At 44.6% G+C, this 25,933-nt stretch overlaps 1 protein-coding gene across 10 annotated transcripts in view; it reads left to right on the top strand.

The window, feature by feature from the left end:
- Positions 1 to 25,933, top strand: part of tcf12 (transcription factor 12) — a 365,767-nt gene that overhangs the window by 201,370 nt on the left and 138,464 nt on the right. For 9 of the 10 annotated variants that reach the window (XM_072470734.1, XM_072470723.1, XM_072470727.1 and 6 more), the window contains one exon: positions 7,471 to 7,535. In XM_072470734.1, the coding sequence (XP_072326835.1) occupies positions 7,471 to 7,535 (65 nt within the window). Of the gene's footprint in view, positions 1 to 7,470; positions 7,536 to 7,843; positions 7,982 to 25,933 lie in introns of those variants that run through there. The other variant, XM_072470733.1, reaches the window with a different exon arrangement.

The raw sequence follows: 25,933 nt of genomic DNA, 5'->3' as shown, positions 1-25,933 counted from the left end.
AATAGTCAATCTAACTTGTAGTGCAGTTTAGAATACTTGGCAATAAAACTTCGTGAAATTGAACATAAGCACATGAGGAGAAGGCAATAGAAACTCATGATGGTACAAAGTTCGATCAGGAAGAATGGGAGACTGTTCTTGTGGAGCATTAATGTCAGCATGCACTGGGGTTGATTTGCTGTTTTTTGTGTTCCATGTTCGGTGTAATTCTAACTCTGTAATGCTTCGGTACTTAACCTACTCTTACTGTGTGTACCCACAACAGTGAGTATCAATCTGGTGTTTAACTATGGGAAGCATCACCGTTGAGCAGTATTTTGTTGCTGATGAGACCTATTCATTTTCTTTCCCCATCAGCCAACCCCACAGCACAAGGGCATTGAGACCTTAATTGTCAGACAATTAATGCAATCCTGGCTGACATCAGTTAAGTCAGCACAAAACCTGACTTGGAATCTGATTCAGTTAAATACTGACCATCATACAACCATTATCGTGCGACGTGACATATTAATGCTCGGGGAAGGTCTAAATTGTGTTTTGATTTGGTTTCAGGCTTACTTGCGGACTGCTTGGAAAGGTCGATCAGGATAAAAAGCTCATTTCCATTTTTGTTCATGAGGAACATTTCTTTTACTGTTGTGATGTTCTTGGTAGTGTGTTTGTTCTTTGACCCTGGACAGGTTATCCGTGTAGCTTCCTCCAGTGCTTCTTAAAACTACATTCTTCCAACTCTGGCCTTGTACAATCCCACAGCTGTTGCCCACTGTTGGTTTCTGTAATGGCCCATAAAGTCTGAAATTTGCTCATTGAATGTCTGCCTCTCCACCCCTCTTTCCTTTTAAGATCCTCAAAGCGTTGCCATTTATCAAAGCTTTTGACCACACTCCTGATTCCTCCCCCCTTGTCTCAGAGTCAATCCTTATTTCTCCAAACCCCTTGGGTCACTTTTCTATCTTAAAAGGCATTAAATCAATGAAAATATTATATTGATATTCAAGTTAATTTCTAAGTTGTTCCATTGTATGAGCAAAGCAAGTTAGGGGAAGTGGGGCGGCACAGTGGTTAACACTACTGCTCACAAGGACCGGGTTTGATTCCGACTGTAGGTCACTGTGTGGGCTTTGTGCTTTATCCCCTTGTCTGCCTGGGTTTCCTCCAGGTGCTCCGGTTTCCTCCCAGAGTCGAAAGATGTGCAGGTTAAGTGGATTGGTCATGGTAAATTGACCCTTTGTGTCCAATGGTTACATGGGATTATGGGGCAAGAGAATGGGCCTAGTTAGGGTGCTCTTTCAGAGGGCCAGTGCAGATTCGATGGGCCGAATGAACATAGAACATAGAATTTGCAATGCATAAGGAGGCCATTCGGCCAGCGAGTCTGCACTGGCCCTTGGAAAGAGCACCCCACCTAAGCCCCACACCTCCACCCTATCCCCGTAACCCAGTTTAACCTTTTTCGTACACCATATAGACCATATATACTGTATGAGGAGTTGGAGCAGAGTAGGTCAGTGATGGGTGGGAGCTAGGAGGGACTGTAACAAAGATGTGTACGGCACATGACAGGAAGCGTTAATGGTAATGTAATGGGCTATAGAAGGTGCTGATAGTGAAATAGACAGTTGCTGAGGAAGGCGACTATGCCACTATCAGCACCTTCTCAACCTGTCACACTCCCTCTGTGACTTGCACCCGACACTTGTTTATTGCAATCTCTCTTAGTTCCCACATACCACTGACCTTCTACTCTACTCACTTGCTACACCCCCTCTTCTAGTTTATAATCCATCATATTTCTCTCCCTCTTCAGCTCTGAAGAAAAGTCATTACAGATTTGGAGAAACACAGATAATAGGAGCAGGAGGCCGCCATTCGGTCCTTCGATCCTGCTCTGCCATTCATTTTGATCATGGCTAATCATCCAACTGAATAGCCTAATCCTGCTTTCACCCCATATCGTTTGATCCCCTTCGCCCCTAGTGCTATATCCAACTGCTTCTTGAAAACATACAATGTTATGGCCTCCACTACTTTCTGTGGTAACGAATTTCACAGGCTACTACTCTCTGGGTGAAGAAATTTCTCCTCATCTCTGTCCTTAATGGTCTGCCCCATATCATCAGTCGGTGAACCCTGGTTCTGGACACGCCCACTATTGGAACATCCTCCTTGCACCTACCCTGCCGAGTCCAGTTAGAATTTCATAGGTTTCTCTTCCGGTTGGGGCTATGCGGAGCTAAGCCGCACGGTTCGGCAGCTCCCGCTATTATGGACTTTCGGGCTCATTGGAGGAGCCCCAACGGAATTTTTTCGAAGACAACCCGTGGGGAAGGGAAGAGAGAGGTCCCCCTCCAACTTTTATGGACCGGACCAGGAGTGCAACGGCCAAAAAAGCAGCATTGGAACAGCGGGAGAAGCGAGGGGAAAAAAAACAAAATGGCGGCAGCCGGGGACAAAGTGGAGTGCGGGCCGGAGCTGCAGGAGTTCATCAAGCGCTGCTTCGAGGAGCTGCGCAAGGAGATGCTGGCGCCTATGTTGGCAGCAATTGAAGGACTAGGGATGACCCAGAAGGCCCAGTAGGTAAAGATCCAGGAGGGACAGAAAAGAGTCAGTGAGAATGAGGACGAGTTCTTGGGCCTGGCGGTGAGAGTGGAGCAGCACGAGGCGCTACACAAGAGGTGGGCGGGAAGACTCGAAGACCTGGAGAACAGTTAGAGGAGAAAGACTCTGCGGATCCTGGGTCTCCCAGAAGGAGTGGAGGGGGCCGATGCCATGGCATACGCAGGCACGATGATCGGGGCGATGATGGGCACGGAGGCCCCTTCGAGGTCGCTGGAGCTGGACGGGGCACACCGGGTGCTGGCGAGGAAGCCCAAGGCAAATGAGCCGCCAAGAGCGATGGTGGTGAGATTTCAACGGTTCACGGACAGAGAGAGGGTCCTGAAATGGGCCAAGAAGGAGCGGAGCAGTAAGTGGGACAATGCAGAGATCCGAATATACCCGGACTGGAGCACGGAGGGTGCAAAGCGGAGAGCGGGTTTCAACCGGGCCAAAGCGGTGTTGCACCGGAAAGGAGTGAAATTCGGAATGCTGCAACCAGTGCGACTGTGGGTCACATACAAGGACCAACACTACTACTTTTAAACACCTGAAGAGGCGTGGACCTTCATACAAACCGATTAGAAGAATGGGGGACCTGTTCATTGACGGGACGTTTGCGAGCCTCGGGGCACTGGAGGAGAAGTTCGAGTTACCCCCGGGAAATGCCTTTAGATATATGCAGGTGAGGGCTTTTGTGAGGCGACAGGTGAGGGAATTCCCGTTGCTCCCGGCACAAGAATTTCAAGATAGGGTGATCTCGGGTGTATGGGTCGGGGAGGGCAAGGTGTCGGAAATGCACCAGGAGTTGAAAGAAGAGGGGGAAGCGCTGGTAGACGAGTTGAAGGGTAAATGGGAGGAGAAGCTGGGGGAGGAGATCGAGGAAGGTCTGTGGGCTGATGCCCTAGGTAGGGTTAATTCCTCCTCCTCTTGTGCCAGGCTCAGCCTGATACAATTTAAGGTGGTCCACAGAGCGCACTTGACGGGGGCGAGGTTGAGTAGTTTCTTTGGGGTAGAGGACAGATGTGGAAGGTGCTCAGGGAGCCCGGCGAACCATGTCCATATGTTTTGGTCATGCCTGGCACTGGAGGGGTTCTGGAGAGGAGTGGCGGGTGCAATATCTCAGGTGGTGAAAGTCCGGGTCAAGCCAAGCTGGGGGCTAGCAATATTTGGAGTAGTGGACGAACCGGGAGTGCAGGAGGCGAAAGAGGCTGCATTCTGGCCTTTGCGTCCCTAGTAGCCCGGCGAAGGATCTTGCTAATGTGGAAGGAGGCGAAGCCCCCCAGCCTGGAGGCCTGGATAAATATATGGCTGGGTTCATAAAGTTGGAGAGGATTAAGTTCGCCTTGAGAGGGTCTGCGCAGGGGTTCGTTGTACAGGCGGTGGCAACCGTTCCTAGAGTATCTCGCGGAGCGATAGAGGAAGGTCGGTCAGCAGCAGCAACCTTGGGGGGGGGGGGGGGCGTGGTTGGAGGGGACGTCCTGGGAGGGGGGGGGGGTTGGAGGGGACGTCCGGGGGGGGGGGGTTGGAGGGGATGTCCTGGTTTGGGGGGGGGGGGGGGACTGCCTGGGAGGGTGGATGAGCAAGAGATAACATGAAGGGTTGGGGAAACTGGCACGTACGGGTGAGGGCCAGTGTACAAAGTTGTGTAAATATATCATTTTGCCATGTATATATCTTGCTCTGCGCGATTTCTCGTGTTTTTTTTTGTTACAAGGGGAGGGGGGTTATTGTTTGTAAGGGAGAAACATTGTGTTAAATTTTAATAAATATATTTTTAAAAAAAGAGAATGGCAATCAGCTGTAGATAGCCACTCTGAGGCCGTTGCAGGCAATTGAGTCAAAAGTCGTAAGCAACTTAGTGATGAACTGTGAAGATCCTCGATGCTTCAGACTGTAACCGCTCATATTTAACTTCTTTTCTTGGTCAAAGTGACCTCTTTTAGTTGGACAATGTTTTAGTACTTGTTTATTAAACAGATTTTATTACTTGGTGACAACCAAAGGACAGCAATTTAAGATAATTGCTAAGGGACCCAAAAAAGAAAAGAAATTGCTTATTGTCACAAGTAGGCTTCAAATGAAGTTACTGTGAAAAGCCCCGAGTCGCCACATTCCGGCGCCTGTTCGGGGAGGGCAGTACGGGAATGTATGCTATACCATACCAATGTATGATAGCTAAATTTGTTGATGGCACAGATAGTTTAGGGAAGGTAACTTGTCAAGAGTTGGCAAAAGCGGGCAACACGTTGCTGAGGACCCGGGTTTGATCCCGGCCCCGGGTCACTGTCTGTGAGGGGTTTGCACGTTCTCTCTGTGTCTGGGTGGGTTTTGCCCCCACAACTGAAAGATGTGCAGGTTAAGTGGATTGGCCACGCTAAATTTCAAAGCATTTACAGTGCAGAAGGAGGCCATTCGGCCCATCGAGTCTGCACCGGCTCTTGGAAAGAGCATCCCTACCCAAGCCCACACTTCCACCCTATCCCTGTAACCCCACCCAATACTAAGGGCAATTTTGGACACTAAGGGCAATTTAGTATGGCCGATCCACCTAACCTACGCATCTTTGGACATCTTAAATTGCCCCTCAATTGGAAAAAAAAAAATTAGGTACTCTAAATTTATTTTTGAAAGTTGTCAGGAGGAGGTCCAGTCTGCAAAGGAATTTGCATGGGTTAAGTGAATGGACAACGTTTTGGTAGGTGGGAAAATATGAACATGTTCACTTTGGCAGGAAGAGTAGAAAAGCAGCATATTGTTTAAATGGAGGGAGATTGCAGAACTCTGCTACATAGGGATCTGGGTATCCTGGTACTTATCAGGCACCAGTTAGTATGCAGGTACACCAGCAAGTGAAGTTAGTGTACAGGAAAAGCAAGTGATTAGGAAGTCAAATTGCTTGGTGTTTATTGCAAGAGAAATCTTGTGCAAAAATAGGTTAGTGTTGTTAAAACTATACGGGACCCTTGGTGAGATGAAGGAGTAGTGTGCCACTTTGGTCTCCTTCCTGAAGAAAGGATATGATTGCATTAGAAGCTGTCCAGAGAAGGTTCATTTGACTGATTCTGGGTGAAGGGTTAAACTTATGAGGAGAGGTTAAGCAGATTGAGTTTGTACCTGTTAAAGAGTTTAGAATAATTAAATGTTTCTTATTGAAACGTAGAAGATCATGGGGGGGGGGGGGGGGGATGTTTCCCATTGTGAAGGGGTCTGAAACAGTGACAAAACACATTTTAGTGGTCAACAGAGGGCGGCACGATAGCACAGTGGTTAGCACTGTTGCTTCACAGCTCCAGGGTCCCTGGTTCGATTCCCGGCTTCAGTCACTGTCTGTGCGGAGTCTGCACTTTCTCCCCATGTCTGCGTGGGTTTCCTCCGGGTGCTCCGGTTTCCTCCCACAGTCCAAAGATGTGCAGGTTAGGTGAATTGGCCATGCTAAATTGCCCTGAGGATCAAAAAGGGTCAGGTGGGGTTACTGGGTTACGGGGACAGGGTGGAGGTGTGGGCTTAAGTAGGGTGCTCTTTCCCAATGCCAGCGCAGATTCAATGGGCCAAATGGCTTCTTTCTGTACTAAATTCTATGATTCTATGATACACTAAAAATTAGGGGTTTCCTATTTAAGACTGAGCTGAGATTTAAAAAAATTCCCCTCGAGTGTTTTTAGTATGTGGAATTCTCTTCCCCAGAGATCAGTGGAGCCTGTGTCATTGAGTATCTTCAAGGCTGAATTCGGTAAGTTTTTTGATTGACAAAGGAGTTGAGGTTTACAGGGTGGAGCGGGCAGCAAAGTGGAGCCATGATCTTATTGAATAGCCTGGCAGGCTTGAAGGGACAAATGGTTTACTCTTTCAAATTCTTGGTTCTTGTCCCATCAGTAGTTTATTTAAATGTTGCTATAAAGTTGTGTTAGGCCTGAAAGTGGATGGGTATTGGAGTGTGATTTTGTATCCTGCCAATCTGGATCATTTTACACAATGCATAATTTGATAGGTTGGTGACTCTGAATGCATCAGTTTTATTGCACGCACAAGGAAGATAAGTGTACGAATAAGTACAAACAGTTATACGTAGCACCTTTGTTAGGTCTTGATGTCCTACAGTGCTTCATAACAATTTTAGTTGCAGCTGCTGTTACATAGGCAAACATAGCAGCCAAGATGTATAAAGAAAGGCCCACATATGGTAAATTAATGGTAACTAGATATTCAGATTGGTGAAAGGAAGACTTTGAGTAGAAAGCTAGAAGAGCTCTCTGCTCTTTGAATATTGTTATTGGAGCCTTTGCATCAACTGGAGCAAGCATGCAAGCTTTTATATCTTATTAGAAATGATTTAACTTTTATCAACAATGTAGTATTCCCTTGATAGCTGCACTGATGTGTCAGACCATGTTGAACCATATCGTACTCAATCTTTTGTTACAGGGCTGAGCCAAGTTGAACTTGGAATGTATAGAATTATGCAGCTCACTTAAACATTTATTTTGTCCACATCTTGTGAAAATAAATTTGATTCTAGTTATCCATTGAGGAGCTGTCACTTTTTTTCTTGTATGGATTGCAATTAAATTTTTGATTTGTAAATTTACATGTGTAATTTATAGCCCTTTCAGTTGAATTAAATATGCCAAGTAAATTAATCCAGTATTGAAGCATTGGCCTTGAAATGTACTTAATGTTGGTACAAAGTACAACCATTCGAAAATGGGGGTTAAAAAAATATTAATCCCATGCAATAAAATTTTCATTTGGGTGTCATTAGAACCTGTGCATAACCGAAAGATGCTTATACTTTTGTTCCCTAATCTGTATCTGCAGGATGATCTTGTATTCTAATCGTATCAATCCTTAAACTGGATCTTTTATTTCCAGGGAAAATTTCTGAGAGGGGAGCCCTACCACCATATGGCAGAGATCCAGGAATACCAGTATGTCAAGTAAGTTTGTGCTTTTTCTGATGTGCATTTGACAATATGTGTTTGCAAATGTTCATGCGCAGCATGGCTTTAATCAAGCTAAACAAAACCATAAAAGATTGTAACTGAATATGAGCTTTTCTTTTGACCTAATTAGATCTTAAGTCAGTTCTATTTTGCCTGTGCACAAGGCAAAAAAATGATATAGAAATGCTGTGCTTCATTTTCACATTCCGCAAAACAATATAGAAGTAAATTCATTTGCTTTTGAACTTAAATACTGCAATATATTACAATGCATATAAATGTTTCAGATACAGGTGTAATACTGTTGTGCAGTGTTACTCAAAGCTACATGTGCAGGGCGCACAAAACAAATTAAAGGGGCAGCAAACTTGAGGAAATCATCTGTACATTAGGAGAAAAATCAAGAGAATGAATATTGCTGTCGTGGCTACATTTTTGTGGTATCCATTCCATCCTCATTTTCATTGTGATATATAGACTATGTTTGGTTTTCTGATCTGTGTATTTGTGAACTCATGGGGTGTCCTGTTTTGACATTCACCATGATTGATCACATCATGTGGCCTTTGTTATGTTTGATTTAAAATTTTCATGGGATGTGAGGTGTCCATTCAAGAGAAGTGTTGAGTCGGATGATCAGTGGGAAAGAGGAGTAATCTGATTCAAAAGTTTTTAACCAAGCTCTCTGCTCAATTTTATTTGTACCATTTATGTAATTTACCTATTTTTCTATTTACAAAATACTATTAATTAGTTGGCCTGTGAAATTCGCCATCAGTGCAAATACTCTACATATCTGTATTGTGCGTACCCTGTTCAGGCTATCTTTGTGAAACTATTTATCCCAAGTATCATCCGAGTTTTTAAGGTGACTATTTAAGAATTCTAGAATGCTAGTATAAGTTGATCCTTGCCCCAATGCAAAGCTATTGCTGATTTTCATTGTTTGAAATTTAAAATGTTCTTTACATTGTCTATAATTGCTTCTTACTGTATTTCACATTGTACACTATAGAAAATGCATTTTCTTTTACCCCTGCGTTGCTCGAGTTTGTACAGTCTCTTAATTATGATGGGTAATTGATCCTTTAATGTATCCAGACATGGAGAAATTGCGATCATGTGTACAAATCATGATTTTAAAAGAAAAATTTCAATGCTGTTTTACATTGATCAATAGCTTAAATAGTTTAAGCATTTGCAAGACGAATACAGATATCTGCTGCATTTATCCTGCTACAGAATATAAATGGCCAACTAATAGCAATTTGCAAGTAGGAACTGGAAGCTTTTCACCTAAGTACTGGTGCAGAGAAGAATTTTATTTGGACACTGGAGTGCATCTTGTATTACCTGGAGAATAGTGGAAGGACCAAATAGCCCATTCTTGTTCCTAAATCAAAAATGTCATCTACTTTTAAGCCACGGCCACATTGCAACGTCCAAATTGGCATGCATCTGTTATACAGGTACGTTGGGGCCAACATTCGAGTTCACACTGGAATTAAATCCATTCGCACTTGTTGGATTTTAGTAATGAGAAAATGCATGCATTCTTCTCAATGTTTTGTCTTTTCTCGCCCTTTTCCCATCTAAGTCCCGTTCATAGCATCTGTGGAAAGGCAAGACTTGTTCAGTCTCCAAGTATCTTTCGCAGTGAATTTAGTGCCAATTTTGCCACAAAAAGCTGCATTTGTTGCTTGCCGACGAGAACATCTGTGCTACGTTTTATATAACTCCTGTGGCTGACTTGACTGAAACAAAACTTGTATCATGAAAGACCTTTTATATAAAGAGGGATTTCAAACTGCAATCTAGTTAGATGTGCAGCGTGTCAACAATAGTAATTTTACTGTGGCTTTTTATTAACCTGGACACTTAACCTCTATGTTTTCAGTTAAACCTTTCACTGAAAAGCTTAGTTTTTCAGAATTGCATCTTTTGTTCGCCCACATACGTAAAGCAGTTGTCATGTGAGAGTACCTTTAAGAAATGGATGTTTAAGAAATGTACCTTTAAGAAATTGAGCTGATCATATTACTGAAGTGATGTCAGAGGGTGGGGGGAGCTGAGCTCACTTCTGCTTTTCTGAGTTTTCAGTTTGAGAAGGCAGCTGGGAGGGTCTGTGTGTTTTGCTGAGAGCTGCAGGAAGAAACAGAGCTGGTCTGTTGATGTCTGCAAATCCAAAGACTATAAATATATTGAATGTAATCTCATGTCTGTTTTTTGAAGGTTGAAGTCTTTTGGATGTTTAAAGGAACAGTTTGAAGGATTATTTAGTGTTGTAGTCTTTTGGGGTTATCTTTGAAGTAATGGGTGTTAAGATATTCAATGTTTGTTTTTTTTAAAGGTTAAATTGAGTTCATAGAATAAACATTGTTTTGTTTTAAAAACCATTTGTCCATAATTGCTGTATCACACCTGGAGAGTACGCTGTGTGCTTCCCACACCACAATCTATTAAAAGTTGTGGGTCAGTTGAACTCCATGAAACACTTTGGGGTTCTGTAAACCCGGACCCTTAACACAGTTTAAAAGTCTTAACAACTGTAAAGTGCTTTGAGAAGCCAAAGTCCGTATATGAATGGCACTATTCCATGTAGAATGTAGAACTATTCCCGTGCCAGCCTCCCCGAACAGGTGCCGGAATGTGGCGACTAGGGGCTTTTCACAGTAACTTCATTGAAGCCTACTTGTGACAATAAGCAATTTATATTTTATTTCATGTATTAGAAATGTTTCTACGAAAAGAGATTAAGTCATAGTTTTAAGTATATTCTGCAAAGACATCAAAATAAATTGGCTTTCAGTAATTTATGTGATAATAGCAAATCTTGGAATTTGGTGAGTTGTTGTATAAGATCCTCAAGTGTGGTCATCATATCCAAATCCTTTTGAAGGACTGAATGTTGTTATCCTAGTTTTCACAGTTGCACAAAACCAGCTCTGTGGGAAAACGTATGGAACAGCATCTCCCACTTTCTGAGACTCCATTAAGACCATCTCGTCTATTGGCTCCATCCCCAAATGTGCAGTAGATGTTACAGAGAACAGCACAATTGTTTCTTTCTCAAAGTTCTTATCATGACATAGTCTGCTTGTGAGCTCATAAGGTTTTGTGGTTGAAGATACACTGCTTGGTAACTTAGTTCCCAAGTTGGAGATTTCCAGTGACGTCATGTAAGAGCAAGACGCACAAAACGTGGCTCTGGGCAGGGGCTTTGATTTTGATCTTTTTATCCATTTTTGCGGGTGGTGGTGGGGGTGGTTTGATGCCCAAACGTCCTTTGTGGGTGTAAATAAGTTTTTCCCCAGTGGAGGCATGTCAAAATCGTCGACGAAGAAGTTCAGTTCAAGAAAGACTTGGGATAGTAGCCCGTCAAAAGAAGTTGTAGGAGGAAAGATGGCCGCTGCGTCCATTACACTGGACATTGATGGGTGCAAGAACTGGAGAAATTTGGTAAATAAATGCATCGGCAGTTCGAGTGGCAGGACAAGGAGATAAAGGAATTCCTTAAAGCCACTGTTAAGGAGGCTTTGAGTCCAATTCGTGAACTATTGATGAAGACCTCAAATGTGGTAAAGGCGCAGGGTGAGACGTTGAACGGGGTGGGGGGAGGCCTTGTTGCAGCATGAGGACTGGCTTGCCTCGTTGGAAGCAGAGTTGCCGCTGGTGGCGGAGGGCAACAAAGGTCTCTGAGGGTGAAAGTGGAGGATCTGGAGAACAGATCAAAGTGGTTAAACTTCAGGTTGGTGGGACTGCCAGAGAAAATGGAGGACTCGAAGCCGACCCAGTATTTTTCGGAGATATTTTCTCAGCTGGTGGGAGGTGAGGTGTTAGCCCCTCCAGAGTGGGATGGAGCTCATTGTGCGCTCGGGAAACGTTCTCATTGAATCACGCCCAACATGGCTGCTCTGCAGACAGTGATGGCACTCATGGGAGGGGCTGCATTTGTTTTTTAGTTTAATTTTCAACACTGCCCTGTGCCGATTGCTTTGAGTTCCATTTTTAGAGTTCTGCCCTGGATCCTTAGGAAGGAAGGTATGTTTCTCAGACTAACTTCTGAAAGCTTCTCGCCCAATGGCTTTGTGCATAAATCTGTAAACCACTGAGTATTAACTGTATTAATAAGTGGCATTTAATATAAGTGTGTGTTTTGATTAATTGAAATGTTAGCAGTAGATGGGGAAAGTAAGCTCAAAAACCTTGCTTTATTTTTTTGTAAGAACCATTTAAATGCTAATTGAAAAGCTGTTTTTTTCCTTGATGTTGATGAGGTTAATTCTGTGTAAATAATAAACCTTGTTTTAATATAAAAGATCCCTAGTTGTCAGTGGAATCACTCCTGGAGTGAAGTACCCTTTCCTCGGTTTACAGATTGAAAAATTGTTGGGGTCTCTGGTTTCCTAATGCAAATTGGGGTCTGGTCTGGATACACCATGAGCTCTTATTTGCTTAGTGACCTTTGGCACCTTGTCAAAAACCTTCTGGAAATATAAGTGCATCCACAGGTTCCCCTTTATCCACATTGCTTGTTACAACAATTGCAACGATTCTGATTCTTTCTTTTCAATTCATCTGAAAGTATTTCCAGCTTTAAGATTCATCAGGGTCTGTCATGGAGGATGCTGTTCCTTTTTGCTGACTTGCTTTGGAATTGCAAATTACAACTCAGTCTGGCACTTTAAGCATTCTAGTACCATGAACTCCAATGTGATGGTGTACTACAGAAACCATATCAATTGTGCATTAAGAAAACCTGGCCTGCAGGTAGTAATGTTATACATTGTGATGTAGCTTTGAAAGTGCACTAATTTTCATTGATGTGTCAATCACACTAACATTACTGCCGTCAGCTTTTGAGTCCAGCGTGAAGAAAATTGCACACTGATCTGGGCACCATTCCCTGTTTTTAACCGACATAAATTGTAATTAATAAGAAACATACATATTCAAATCTAACTTTGCGCAAGATTATTACTGTAAATAATGTCTTCTGGACCAAGGAAATGCTTGGAGCATTAAACATGTAGGTGACACTGTTTACCCCTTCAGTGTCAAGTCACAAGAGGCGAAGGTCTTGCTGCAATTGTTATATGTTGGAAATATGCACTTAACTTGCTAGATGAAGACATATTATGACACATTAACTAATCTATATGACAGGTTAAGTAATCTACTCTGCAGTTTGTGATGTTTTGAGACAGCAGCACATCCAAACTTGAAGCTGTGGTTTAGATTTTGTCAACATCATTAATATATGTGTTTTTGAAGTGTTTGTTACTTAGCTTGGTGAATGGAAAATTCAGTGAGATGGTGACCGACATCTCGGTTTCTAGTTGTGTCCATTTTTCTTCAGTGATGCATATTTTTACAACAAAGAAATCTCTAGTTCTTATTCAATTGAGCTATTTTTCACCATGTGCTGATATCTGGAATGGTTGTGCAGTCGATGTAGAAACTTATTGTGTTGTATAATTCAATGGGTGTGTTTCCATTAAAATTACAATATTGGTGCAGTGGTTTTGAATTGATGGTGTGAATGTGGTTTTGATCTGGACTGAGGATCCAGTTGACTGCGCAGCACTAAGCTATTTTGCTTAATCTTCTGACAAGATGTAATTTTCAGGTTTAGTGTTACTACAAGCCAAACCATTGCAGGGCAATTACTGAACTTGCACTGATGCAACAAGTCAGTTTATCTGCTAAATATTGTGTTCTTTGTGAAAGAAAAGCCGCAAAAAAGCACTGAAGGAATGCAAAGAAATAAATTGACATATCTGATTGTGCAACACCAACATTGGCGTCAAAATTCTAAACTGAGTGGCAAAAACATCTGTAAAATTCACAATGCTTCCATGCAATTTCTTGACATTTTAATTATCATCTTTGCTGCTAAAATGTATTATACGTATTTAGATTAGATTTATTGTCACATGTCTGGAGGTACAAGGATAAGTATTGTTCTGCGTACAGACCAGGCAGATTGTACCATACATGAAAAACATAGGACATATGATAAATACACAATGTAAATCCATAGATGTAGACATCGTGTGAAGCATATGGGCTGTAGTGTGACACAGTAGAGAAGATGCGTGGTGGGGTCAGTTCAGTCCTTAAGAGGGTCATGATAAACCGAGTTTGATACCAAGCCACATAAAGAGATACTAGATACTAGGGCAGCATGGTAGCACAAGTGGATAGCACTGTGGCTTCATAGCGCCACGGTCCCAGGTTCGATTCCCCGCTGGGTCACTGTCTGTGTGGAGTCTGCACTGTCTGCGTGGGTTTCCGCCGGGTGCTCCGGTTTCCTCCCACAGTCCAAAGATGTGCAAGTTAGGTGGATTGGCCATGATAAATTGCCCTTAGTGACCAAAAAGGTTCGGAGGGGTTATTGGGTTACGGGGATAGGGTGGAAGTGAGGGCTTAAATGGGTCGGTGCAAACTCGATGGGCCGAATGGCCTCCTTCTGTACTGTATGTTCTATGTTCAATGACCAAACGTTTGGATTTAGATAGTGCCTTAAAGGAAGAAAGCGAGCTAAAGAGGTGGGAGATGTTTCGGATGGGTATTCCAGAGCAAGGGGTCGATGCAACAGCAGGTGTCGCCTCTAACGGCAGAGCAGTTAAAATCAGAAGGGTACAAGAGGCCAGAATTAGAGAAATGCAGCTATCTCAGGATTCTGGGCCTGGAGGAGCTTATAGCAAAAGGGAGAAGTGAGACCATGAGGGAATTTACAAATGGAGTTGAAAATTTTATAGTCAACATGTGAGGTGTGATTGGGGATGGGATTTAATGGACGCTAAGACTCCGATAGCAGAGTTTTGGATTAAAATTTTTTATGGAGGGTAGACTGTGGGAAGCCATCCAGGAGTGGGGTGTGAAACTGTGAACTCAGTTTTGTAAATCTTAGCTAAGAAAGGTGATTTTACTGCGCAAGTACAATGGCATTTTTTGCAGTGGCGCAAGATTCCACATTTTATTCATGTTGGTTGCATATTAGCATTGTTTCCATGTGTTTGTGTAAATCAGAAACAATGCTAAGCTTGAACGTGAGTTGCTTTGCATCTGTATATTGTGTTGCTGTGCTTCACTACTCAGTCAGTACCCCGGGTTGCTGTCTTTTTCTCCAGTGAGCTAGATTAGTCTGATTACTCTGGCAGGATGCAGTTGATGGATGACTGTCATTATCTCCTCAAGTCTGCAAGACATTTTTGCGTCAAAGATGATAATTAAAATTTCAAGAGATTGCTTTGAAGCATTGTGCTTTTTACAGATGTTTATGTTGCTCAGTTAAGATTTTTTTGTACCAAGGTTGGTGCAGTGGACTCTGATATTTGTCAGTTTCTTTCTTTACGTTCCTATGTTGCCTTGGGCTTTTTTTCAACCGATAAATCAATACTCCACACATTAGCTGAGGCTTGAAGCAGTACAGTTTCGTACAAAGGATTTAATAGAATCTTGTCCAAGACTAAACACTGGAGAGGATCCCACTCAACCCAATTGCTGTCATTTGATTACTCATTTATAGATTTTATTTTGTAAGAATTTACTGGTATTGAACTGCTTTTTCTAATCTGGTTAGATTATTCCAGACTGGAGTAGAAATTCTTCAAAAAAAGCTGAGACTAAAATCTATTTATGCTCCTTAACTATGAACCATGTTAATGCTACGGTTGCTTACTTTTCACATCAAAGCTGCACTTGTATATTTTTCTATGATTTTGTTTTTTGGAAAATGTTTTTATTGGAATTTTGCATTTAATATCAAAACTTTGCAGAACAATATGAAAACAATAATAGTAACCAAAATGAAGATACTACCAACACATGTATCACAAGCTGCCACTGTGACAGTAGTCCCAGTACTACCATTTCCTACATCACTCACAGTGTGTATTATACAGCTTATTTTGAAAGGTGTTCTTATTGGGATTGAAAGGGGGTTTTATTGGGACTTTTACCATTTAATAATGAGAGTTATACACAACTTTACATATGTATTTACAATTACTGCCAGGACACTATTGTTTATGATTACTTTTGTTTTGTGGGGGGTGAGAGAGAAAGAGGGAGGAAGGAAGGAAGAGTCCGAGTGCCTGCCTTGAGTTCTTGAGAGAGCTTAGGATGGTCCGCCTCCCAGTGTGACATGTGTGGGAGGGATCCGTGCCCCCTCCTGCGAGTGGCCTTCCTCCCCGTTTCTTTTCTGCTATACAAAATGTCCTTTCATCCAGGTGGTGTCCATGACCATCCAGAACTCCGAGTCTGGGGCAGGACCAAAACATGTGGGTGTGATTGACCGGGCCCCCCTGACCCACTCGCACTTATCCTCCGCCTCCGGGAAGAACCCATTCATGCATGTCTTCGTAAGGTGTGCTCTGTGCACCACCCTGAGCTGCATCAGGCTTAACCCGGTGCAAGAGAGGTGGAGTTAATCCTGTACAGCGCCTCGATCCAGAATCCTCCCCCATCTCCATTCCCAGATCCCCCACCCATTTCCATCTGGTCTTGTCAGGAGGGATCTTGAAATGGTGCTTGAACTGGTTCCATGTCCTTAGTGTGGCCACTACCACTGGCCTTTTGGAGTTGTGTGTGTGTTGGGGGAGGGGGGGGGGAAGAACTAGTTCTTCCAGCTCTGCTCCCTTTCGGGGGTTCACCGGGAAGATTTTGCCTTTCTCAGCTTGAGTTTGTAACTTGAGAAGGCACCGAACTCCTAAGGAGGCCTGTTATCCTTCTCATGCTTGCTAGGGGTTCGACAGGTAGAGGAGCAGGTCATATGCATAGAGCGAGACTCTCGGTTGTCTGCCCCCCTCCGAATGCTCATCCACCAATACACCGATCAAAGGGCGATGGCATGTGGTTCAATTGCCTGTGCGACCAGAACGAGGATAATGGCCAACAGAACAGGGATAATCCCTGCCTCATTCCCCTGTGCAGCCGAAAGTATTCAGAGCTGCTGGCATTCGTCCCTACACTTGCAGTAGGAGCGCTGTACAGGAGATTAACACGAGCGGTGAAGCCTGCTCCAAATCCAAACAATTCAAGTATCTCCATGAGGTACCTCCATTCGACTCAATCAGAGGCTTTTTCAGCATCCAGGGCGACTACCACCTCTGATGTCCTCTTCCCTAGATGAGTCATTATTACATTCAGCAGGCGCCTGGTGTTCGATCTTAAGTCGTCTGCCCTTGACAAACCCGGTCTGATCTTCCACGATCACTTCTGGCAGGCAGCTCTCCAGCGCCTCCCCAGCACTTCTGCGAGGACTTTTGCATCAGTGTTCACGAGAGAGATGGGTCTGCAGGCTCCAAACTCGGTCGGGTCGTTGTCCTTTTTGGGGATCAATGAGATTGAGGCCTGAGCCAGCAGGGCCCCCTTTAACAGTGAACTGTTGAACATCTCAAGCAAGTGGTGGGCCAGCGCTGCTGCAAATGTTTCGTAAAAGTCTACCGGGAACCCATCCGGTCCTGGCACTATCCCTGACTGCATGGAATTAATGCATTCCATGATTTCGCCCAGCTCTCGCACTGCTTCCAGCCCTTGTTTCCTGTCCTCCCCCACCACCGGTATATCCAATCTTTCGAGGAACTGTTCCATCACCGAGTACCCCTCTGGGGGTTCGGAGTAAAAAAGTCCTCGATACAATTTTGTAACGGTAGCACTGTTGCTTCACAGCATCATGGTCCCAGGTTCGATTCCCACTTGGGTCACTGTCTGTGCAGAGTCTGTACATTCTCCCCGTGTCTGCATGGGTTTCCTCCCACAAGTCCCGAAAGACGTGATGTTAGGTGAATAGGACATTCTGAATTCTCTCTCAGTGTACCCAAACAGGCGCCAGAGTGTGGCGACTATGGGATTTTCACAAGCCTACTTGTCACAATAATAAAGATTATTATTAAAGGTCTCGCTAAATAAGTTTGGGCCTGCTACCACCCTACCACTTCTGTTCCTAACTTGAGCTATCTCATTTGCGGCTGCCTGTTTTCTCAACTGGTGTGCCAGCACGCCCTGGCCTTGTCTCCATGTTCGTAGAAGGCCCTCCATGCCTGGCAGAGATGGTGGATTGCCTTCCTTGTGGAGAGCAGAACAAATTCCATCTACAGCTTTTTGCCTCTCTGCCAGCAGCCCCACGATTGGGGCCATGTAGTATTGCCAATCCACCTCCAATATGAAGCTGATGAAACGCTGCTTGGCTGCCCTTTCTTTTCTGTCCTTAACGGCTATGAAATTGCCCGTAATCACCGCCTTCAGTGCCTCCCAGAACATGGAGGGTGATACCTCTCCAACTGGTTGCAGGTTACATAACTATTGGTGGCTTGGATATCTTTGTACAGAAATCCTTATCGGTGAGGAGAGCTGCGCCCAGCCTCGATGGGGGGGCGGGGTTGGGCCCGGCACTTCACCAACTTTGTGTCCATGTAATGTAGAGCGTGGTTGGCGATCACAATTGCAGTATATTCTAGCTTTGTTACCCCTGGAGGCACCCTATTCCCTACAACAAAAGGAGTCTATACACGAGTAGGCCTTGTGCACTTGGGCAAAGAAGGAGAATTTACCCCCCCCCCCCCCCCCCCACACACACACACACACAACAATGATAACTCGGTGGATGCATAGGACTGGAATTTCAGACATTGTTTTTTGACAAATTCAGGATCACCCAGTTTGGGGCGTATATGCTAACCAAGACGACCAAGGCTCTTTGAGGGTCCTGCTGACCCTAACTTATCCACCCCCCTGTCCATCCTGTGTTCATCACCTTGAATGAAACTGTCCTGATGATTAGGATGCCCCCCACCCCCTGCAAAAGGCCCGGATCTCTTCACTGGCCTGTTGAGACCCCTCATATTTCATGTTACTATCCAGATTGGGGGGGGCGGGTGTTGCTTCCCCCCACCTGCCTTCGTGGGGTCAACCAGACTCGCCATATGGGCCTGGCCCTGTTTGTCTGGGACTGCCCTTGTTCACTGGCCATTCAGGATGGCCGCCGACTACTTCCTCATTTTTGCCATCTCCATGTGTTGTCTGAAGCAACCAGCACTCTACCTCTGCCTACCCCCCTCTGTTTCTCCCCCTGTGCCTCTACCCTTGTGCGCTCCCCTCCTAGTTCCCCCCTCCCTGCTTGACTTAAAACCCTTCTTTACCTCCCCTTTTTGCCCTCTGTTTCCCCTGAAGTTCTGTATTTCCCTTGTCCTCTGCCAGGCAATCCCCCCAACCCAGGAGGCGTGCTGCGGCATCTCCCTTCGCTGTACTCCCGTACACCAGCCTGCTGGCTAGTGTAGCATCTCCCCCAACAGTCAGATTCCCCTATTTAACCCACAAAGCGACAGTCTCAATGAAGCAGCACGGTCGCATAGTGGTTAGCACAATTGCTTCACAGCTCCAGGGTCCCAGGTTCGAATTCCGGCTGGGTCACTGTCTGTGCGGAGTTTGCATGTTCTCCTAGTGTGTGCGTGGGTTTCCTCCGGGTGCTCCAGTTTCCTCCCACAGTCCAAAGATGTGAATGTTAGGTGGATTGGCCATGCTAAATTACCCTGAGTGTCAAAAATTGCCCTTAGTGTTGGTTGAGTAGGGTTACTGGGTTATGGGGATAGGGTGGTGTGGGCTTGGGTAGGGTGCTCTTTCCAAGAGCCGGTGCAGACTTGATGGGCCGAATGGCCTCCTTCTGCACTGTAAATTCTATGATAAGCGAGGAGAGCAGCTCAACCAGCGTCTAATTGCCCAGACTGTCCAGGAAGAGCTGCTGAAGCTATGAAAAAGTTGAGTACACTACCAGTAACCATAATCTAAATTCCCCATTCATCGACGCTCCTGCACTCCTTGCCTTCCCTCTGTCACTGATATCACAGCATGCACTTGATGGCAATGCAAAAACAAAAGTCACCACAAAACAGACATTCCAAACCAGATTTATCAACAGTCATGCCATATTGATCACGATTGAACTAGTAAATGTTGTGCCTTCCCTTAGTACCTGTCACCCATATACCTTTGCTACCCTCGTGCTGCTGCACAGTGATACCCCAGGGCCTGCACCATGGCTTTTAGTTGGGGAAACTGCAGATGGCTTTGAAGTACAACTGAGTCTTTGTCTAGCTGCCAACTGTATTGTCTTCGCATAGGCTGACAGGTAACAGCAAAGGCATGAATGGTTTGGCAGTGGTGGGAGGACGAATGCTATCTTTTGGAGAGAACATGTGTGGTTCCTGCCACACTCCTGGGGCAGCATCTCACTAATCCAGGTAATTGGTTGCAGGATAGATTGCTGGGCTGCTATGACAGCCTGTAAGCCTCTTTACACACTAATCCATAACAGTGATGACAGCAGTAGGAGCTTGCATGGCAACCCGCTGACTTTGTAAGAGAGCAAACTGAGCTTCCACTGCCGCACTCCAATGTTGGGTGGCTGCTGTTTATGCTACGGTGAGAGATCCAACATCGTCCACTGGATGCTGCACTGTAGCACTGTAGCTTGGTTTGCATGTGCGAATGGAGTCGGCTTCCTCTTGGATACTGGAATGGATAGGTTCCAAACCTTACCTGAAATTGTGGGCCGAGTTGTTACTGGACTCCTGCATGCTCCTTAACATTGATCTCAAACTTCTGGGAGGCTTCCCAGTGCACCAAGCATATTGTTGTGCATACTCCTCAACGTTCTTCTATAGGTTGCCCCAACATAGTCCTTATCTGAATCCTCTGCAGTGGAACCTGTGGACAACCTTTCCGTCTGTGGGCTGTGCTTTCCTTTCTCCCTGTCCTGGTTGCAGTTGACTCTTGTCTGGTGACTCGTCTTGTACAGATCTCTAACCTGTCCTCGATGATTTGCACCGTTTGATATTTAAACTGATGGCTGCAAGTATGAATTCAAGTGACGTTGTTATGTCTACACCATCACACTCCTCTTAGTATTCCTCCACTGTCTGACCAACCTGCATCTCTTGAGCACAAGGGTAAGGTTCTCGTGATAGGAATGGGGTGGAGGTACAGGTTTACATCATTTGCAGCTCTTAAATCTGGAGAGAGTGTAAGATGTGGGATTGAGGAGCAAGATTGGATATGAGGATGTTTTGTCATCTTTGGTTTCAGCTATCTCTGACCATGGTCTCAGCATTGGCTGTCCTAAAAATGGCCAGCATTGATTTCTCTGCTGGTATTTAGACATGCAGGCTCGCTTATTCCCCTTTGATTAGCTCCTGCTGCTTCTGGTTGGGTGTCTCCTTGTCCTGCATGAGAGAAGGAAATATGTGTGATTGTCATGTGTCTGTTAAGCTAATGTGGTTTTCACGGTTGAATCTCACGTGGAACCTGCGAACTGTAGGTGTGAAACTTGTTGCAGTGCTCACTGTGGGTCAGTTGAAGCACATGCAAATGAGCCATGAGCCCTGCTTGATCGAGATTGTTGGTCAGTGAGTGATGGTGCTTTGGTGATTTGAACAGCATCTGAGAATATTGGTGGGATATGACATTTGAAGGTATTTACTGACTGATAAAAAAAAAATGCTGTCAAAGCTTTTTGTCGTGTACTCATCAGGATGGGAAAACTTTGATGGCATATTTTGGGTTTTTTTCTTACAATCCTTAGGACTTGACTCCTGACATTGACTTCCATGGCTCTCTGCTCCTCCTGCCTTTTTGGGGTTTGTGGAGTGCCACACCATTCCCTTACAGGGCACAGGCTAACTTTAGTGGTCAAGTCCATCTTTAAGTGGAGCTAACCATTTTCGTTATTGACTCCTTGATGATGCATCCAACCAATGAACAGGGGAGTGAGCGCTAGTAGAGATCCTTCAGACGAGCAGATGCGCTGCCTGCATTGCAATTAGCAGGTGTGGATTTGCAATCCCCACTTCTGTTTTAGAGGCGATCCAATTTAGCTCCCTTAATCTTCAAGCAATTATAATCTGCATTATGTTAAATTCCATATGAAAATCTGTAAATCAAACCTCTTCCACCCTGCCCCCAGATTTACCACATGACCCCTTCCCCATGAAGAAATTACCAGATGAAATTTTATATTTTGTAATTCCTACTTCAATGCCAACCAGAATTGATGTGAATTAAACATGCGTTAACAAGCAAATCACTGTCAGTACAAACTATAAATTACACATGGAACAGCAAATGCAACAAAGTTGTCTCATGGAGTTACTCGGCAGTCACTCCATCTGTAAGGCCCAAGTTTCAGCTCTGTAGTTCTTCCAAGCTCGGGTCTTACTGAGGCTGAATTCCAGTCCCTTTACTTCAGGCAGAAGGTTCCGCGTAAACAGGGTTGCGCCCATTCAATCCTATAACAATGGAGCAATTCTTTCTGGAACCATTTCAACTCCGCTTCTGTGGGTCGTGCTGGTGTGGACCGACCTACCAGAATGAAGTGAGCCAAACTGCATCGACAATCTTAAAAAGGTGCTTTCTGACCCTCAAAACTCCAGCTCTTCAACCTGGCTTGCTGGTTGCTTTCTCTCCCCCCATTATCTCTGCCTGCTGTGTGGTCTCCGCATTTTAACTTCCTTCTTGTTGGTACTGCTTTCAACTCCAAGATCGCTAGGTCACAAGGGTCAGTATTTCTTGTTATCCCAAAATTATAATGAATCCTGTTCCAAGTGATACAAATTACAAACATTTAAGCCTTTTTCAAATATTTTTTAAACATTCGCAGATTCCCCAAGCATTTTGAAGTAATTACAAATTTTCCTTATTGTTACTGCTTCTGGGTCAAACAATATGTATTTTTGTTTTGTCAAATTCATGTTGATTTTAAATGGAGTATGCAAATGCTAATCAAATTGGCAATGAAAATAAAATTGACCGTTGGCTGACTTTTTGTAATGACAATAACAGGAATCTGCTGCTAAATAAGAACATTGCATTGCCTTCACTTTTTGAATGAAATTTGTATTATGAGTCCAAACATCTTGCTAAACTTCTGATAATATTTTCGTAAATTAAAATCTCATGCCTATTACTGAAAAGTTGAATTTATTCTGTATGTAAACAGGATATCCAACTGTCAGTGCTGAAGATTTTCCATCATGCAGTTGCTCATTATGGGATTATATCCTGTTTAGGACAAAGGATCAGTGCATTGGTTAGATTATAGTTGTGTCTGTGTGCGACCTTATTTTTTAAAAAAACTCCAAGCCATTTAACATAACTAAGTCATGTTAAATTTAATCAAATCCATTGTTGAACCCTTTGCAAACATAGTGGGCAACTTATTTATTATTGCCTCAAATTTTGACCTTTGGTTAATGTTGCAGCACTTTAATCTTTAGATCAAGTAAGAATAGAGCTAAATGAAAACTGTCTGCTAAATTTGGAAACTCTTATACATTTTCCTCTTGTTCTGCCACGAGGATTTTTATCGATTAAATATTGACAATTCAAATTTTATCTAGTTATTATGAAGTGGCTTCTATCATACTTGATTGAAGTAAGAGGTGAGTCCTGATGAAGGAGTTGCTCTCCGAAATCTAGTGATTCCAAACAAACCTGTTGGACTTTAACCTGGTGTTGTAAGACCTCTTACTGTGCCCACCCAGTCCAACGCCGGCATCTCCAAATGATGGCTACTTGCTTGGAGGTTGAGTTGATGCGTGGTGGATGTCATGATATTCAAACACACACATCATGATAGACACACCGACCGACAAATCAGAACACACAACACCACAACCAATGACAGAAAGATATAAAAGCACAGACACGACACCCGGTGGTCAGTATTAGCTGGAGAGGAGGACCAGGACAGACCTGCTACACAAAACACTCAGGGAGACAGCACGTGCAGAGTATCCAGAACGAACTGTATTATAAGAGTTAAAATAAAATAGAGTTGTACCACATACAACTGTGTTGGCTCATCTGTGCACCAGAGCACCCAACACCACATGGTACAGGAGTGGATCGATACCTGCCGGCATACCTCAGTGTACACAGACAACCAGCAGTGCCCAGGCAAAATGATAGAGCTCCCGGTTCCGCAGCCGCTCCAGTGCTACGGCGATCTCCGCAAAAACTGGCGGCGATTCCGGCAAGTGTTCGAATTGTTCCTGGTGGCAGCTGAACTCCAAGACCTGGATGATAGCGAAAAAATTGAATTTCTCCTCACCATCGCCGGTGCAAGGGCAAGAGAAATATTCACAAGGTTCAGGTTCTTCAGGAGGCAGCAAAGGTACGATTACCAGGCAGTCCTGGACAAATTCTCCAAGTACTGTGAAGAAAACGCAATCCAATCAGCAAGTAAAGGTAAGAAAAACGGCAGTACTCACCTCGTGGCTGGGATCCCGGAGCCCGAATTCCCAGAGGCCGAAATCCCGGGCCTGAGAGAGGGCTGGGTCGAGGTCGGCGGCCATCTTGCTAAAGGTATCACGCTAGCACAGTTGCGCGAGCAGTGCGCAGAACCGGAAGTTTCGTTTGCGCATGCGCGAGATGCTGCGCATGCGCAGTCAAGAAAACGGCCATCGGTAAAGGAACAGCGATCTGAGCATGCGCAGTCGCTTCCTACGTGCTACATACCGAGCGTCAGGATGTCAGAGGCCCCAGACTGCACCAATTTAAAGGGGAAACGTCCCAAATCAAAAAAACAAAAATCTGTTAAAGCTGTAAAACAACCTTCCCTCACCTGGAATGACAGCACATCGCCGCAAATTGACCCAGGAGATGAATTTGACTTCCGAAGAACCCTCCGACAAGCAGTTACCTACGCACAAGCCGATGATTCCGACCTCGAATACTTCGATGACGATCTTTACAGTGTTTCCGGACCTCGCGAGCCCAATGATAGCTCCGTGGTCCTATACGACTATGACTCGGACGAACCTTTCGTGTTGCACATTGGCGGCCCCCACATTGAATCCGACGCAGATGCGGATTCATTTTTCGGATTTGAGGATCTTCAATCCAGCAGATATGACGTCCCAACTTATCAGTACCGGATGATGATGCAGCCTGACATTAACAGATAGGGAGCGGTGCAAGCACACGGAGAGCGCACTGATGCCACACACAGCGTGGTCCACGTCCCGCTCAACGTTCCCGACTCTATGAAAGAAGACATGCAAGACTCCAGAGCGCAGTCCTTGCATGAACAAGAAGTGACTCCAGTGTCACAAGCCTCCACAGAGAGCTCGTGGACAGCCTCCACGATAGAAGCAACGCAAGACTCCAATGTGCGGTCCTTGCAGGAACAAGACCATGAGGGTCTAGCAACCTCTCCTGACCAACCAGCGGCAGACGATGCAAGTCTGCCATGCTCGCGTGAACAGCAAGAAGGCTATAACAGCCTACCATGCTCCACTACACAGCAGCATGACCATGACGGTCTCTCATGCTACAATGAAGGGCACAGCGCTGAAGACTGTTCAAGCCCAACTGAAGACAAGCCAAAGGAATCGCCTCGTCCAAGCCCGAAGAAAAAAGGTTTATGCGCTGACCTTCAGGATCATTATAGCCGAACAGAGATTAATGATGCTGCACGGCCACAGAAGGATGCTGAGGATTTGCTAAAGAAATTAATTGAATGTTTAACTTGAAAGGAGCAGACTGAGAATTGCCAGTGTTTTAGTACGGATCGAAAAAATGGACAAGACATTGATCCTCAGGTAATGGAAATAACACAACCTGAATCATATCTACAGCAGGGACAAATGTCTCCCTTCAACACAACGCCGCAAAGTCCCAACTTCGGAGACCAGCAGTTAGTCAGTAATGACTCTTCAAACCTTGAGGGGAACATTAATTGCATTGAACCTATACACACTCCACTGATAAATGAGCAGAACATTGGAGCAAGAATCCTGAGGACACCGACATTGAGTAGCCAGATAACGAATTTAAAACCCACAGCAGTTTCAAGTGAACCAAGTGTGCTTTCCACTAATGGTGACGATGCAGATAAGGTCGACCCGATTGTCCATTGTACCACACTAACCCCAGTGATTAAGCAGTTATGTATGGGGAGTATAATGTGGGCAATTGAGAACAGTAAAAGAGAGACTGTAACCATGCCAGTCCCAGCAAAATCAGACCCAGAGACCATGAAGGCATGTACATTAGACAAAGATACATATGAGGTACCTGAGAAGAAAAGTGAAACGGAATGTTCTTTGGAAAATGTACAATGTCGATAGAAACATTGGATCCTATATTCGAGACCATACATATGGGAGAATTTGGGGGTAATAAACAAGGTTCTGCAATGTCTGGGGGAAGATTTAAAATTCCAAAGAAGAAAAGCCCAAATGAAGGACAACGGCAAGACAATGACAGTCCACCGACATGGTGTGCACCACCAGATGAAAACTCTGACAATTTACCCAACCCTAGTGAACAGCAAGCTGCTAATGAGGATCTATCCACGGGATGTGAGACGAGTGACGACAGCATCCCAC

The sequence above is a fragment of the Scyliorhinus torazame genome, chromosome 12, assembly GCF_047496885.1.
Source record: "Scyliorhinus torazame isolate Kashiwa2021f chromosome 12, sScyTor2.1, whole genome shotgun sequence".
Taxonomy (NCBI): Eukaryota; Metazoa; Chordata; class Chondrichthyes; order Carcharhiniformes; family Scyliorhinidae; genus Scyliorhinus; species Scyliorhinus torazame.
The sequence above is the reverse complement of the archived record's forward strand: the minus strand, read 5'-3'. Positions and strand labels throughout refer to the sequence as shown.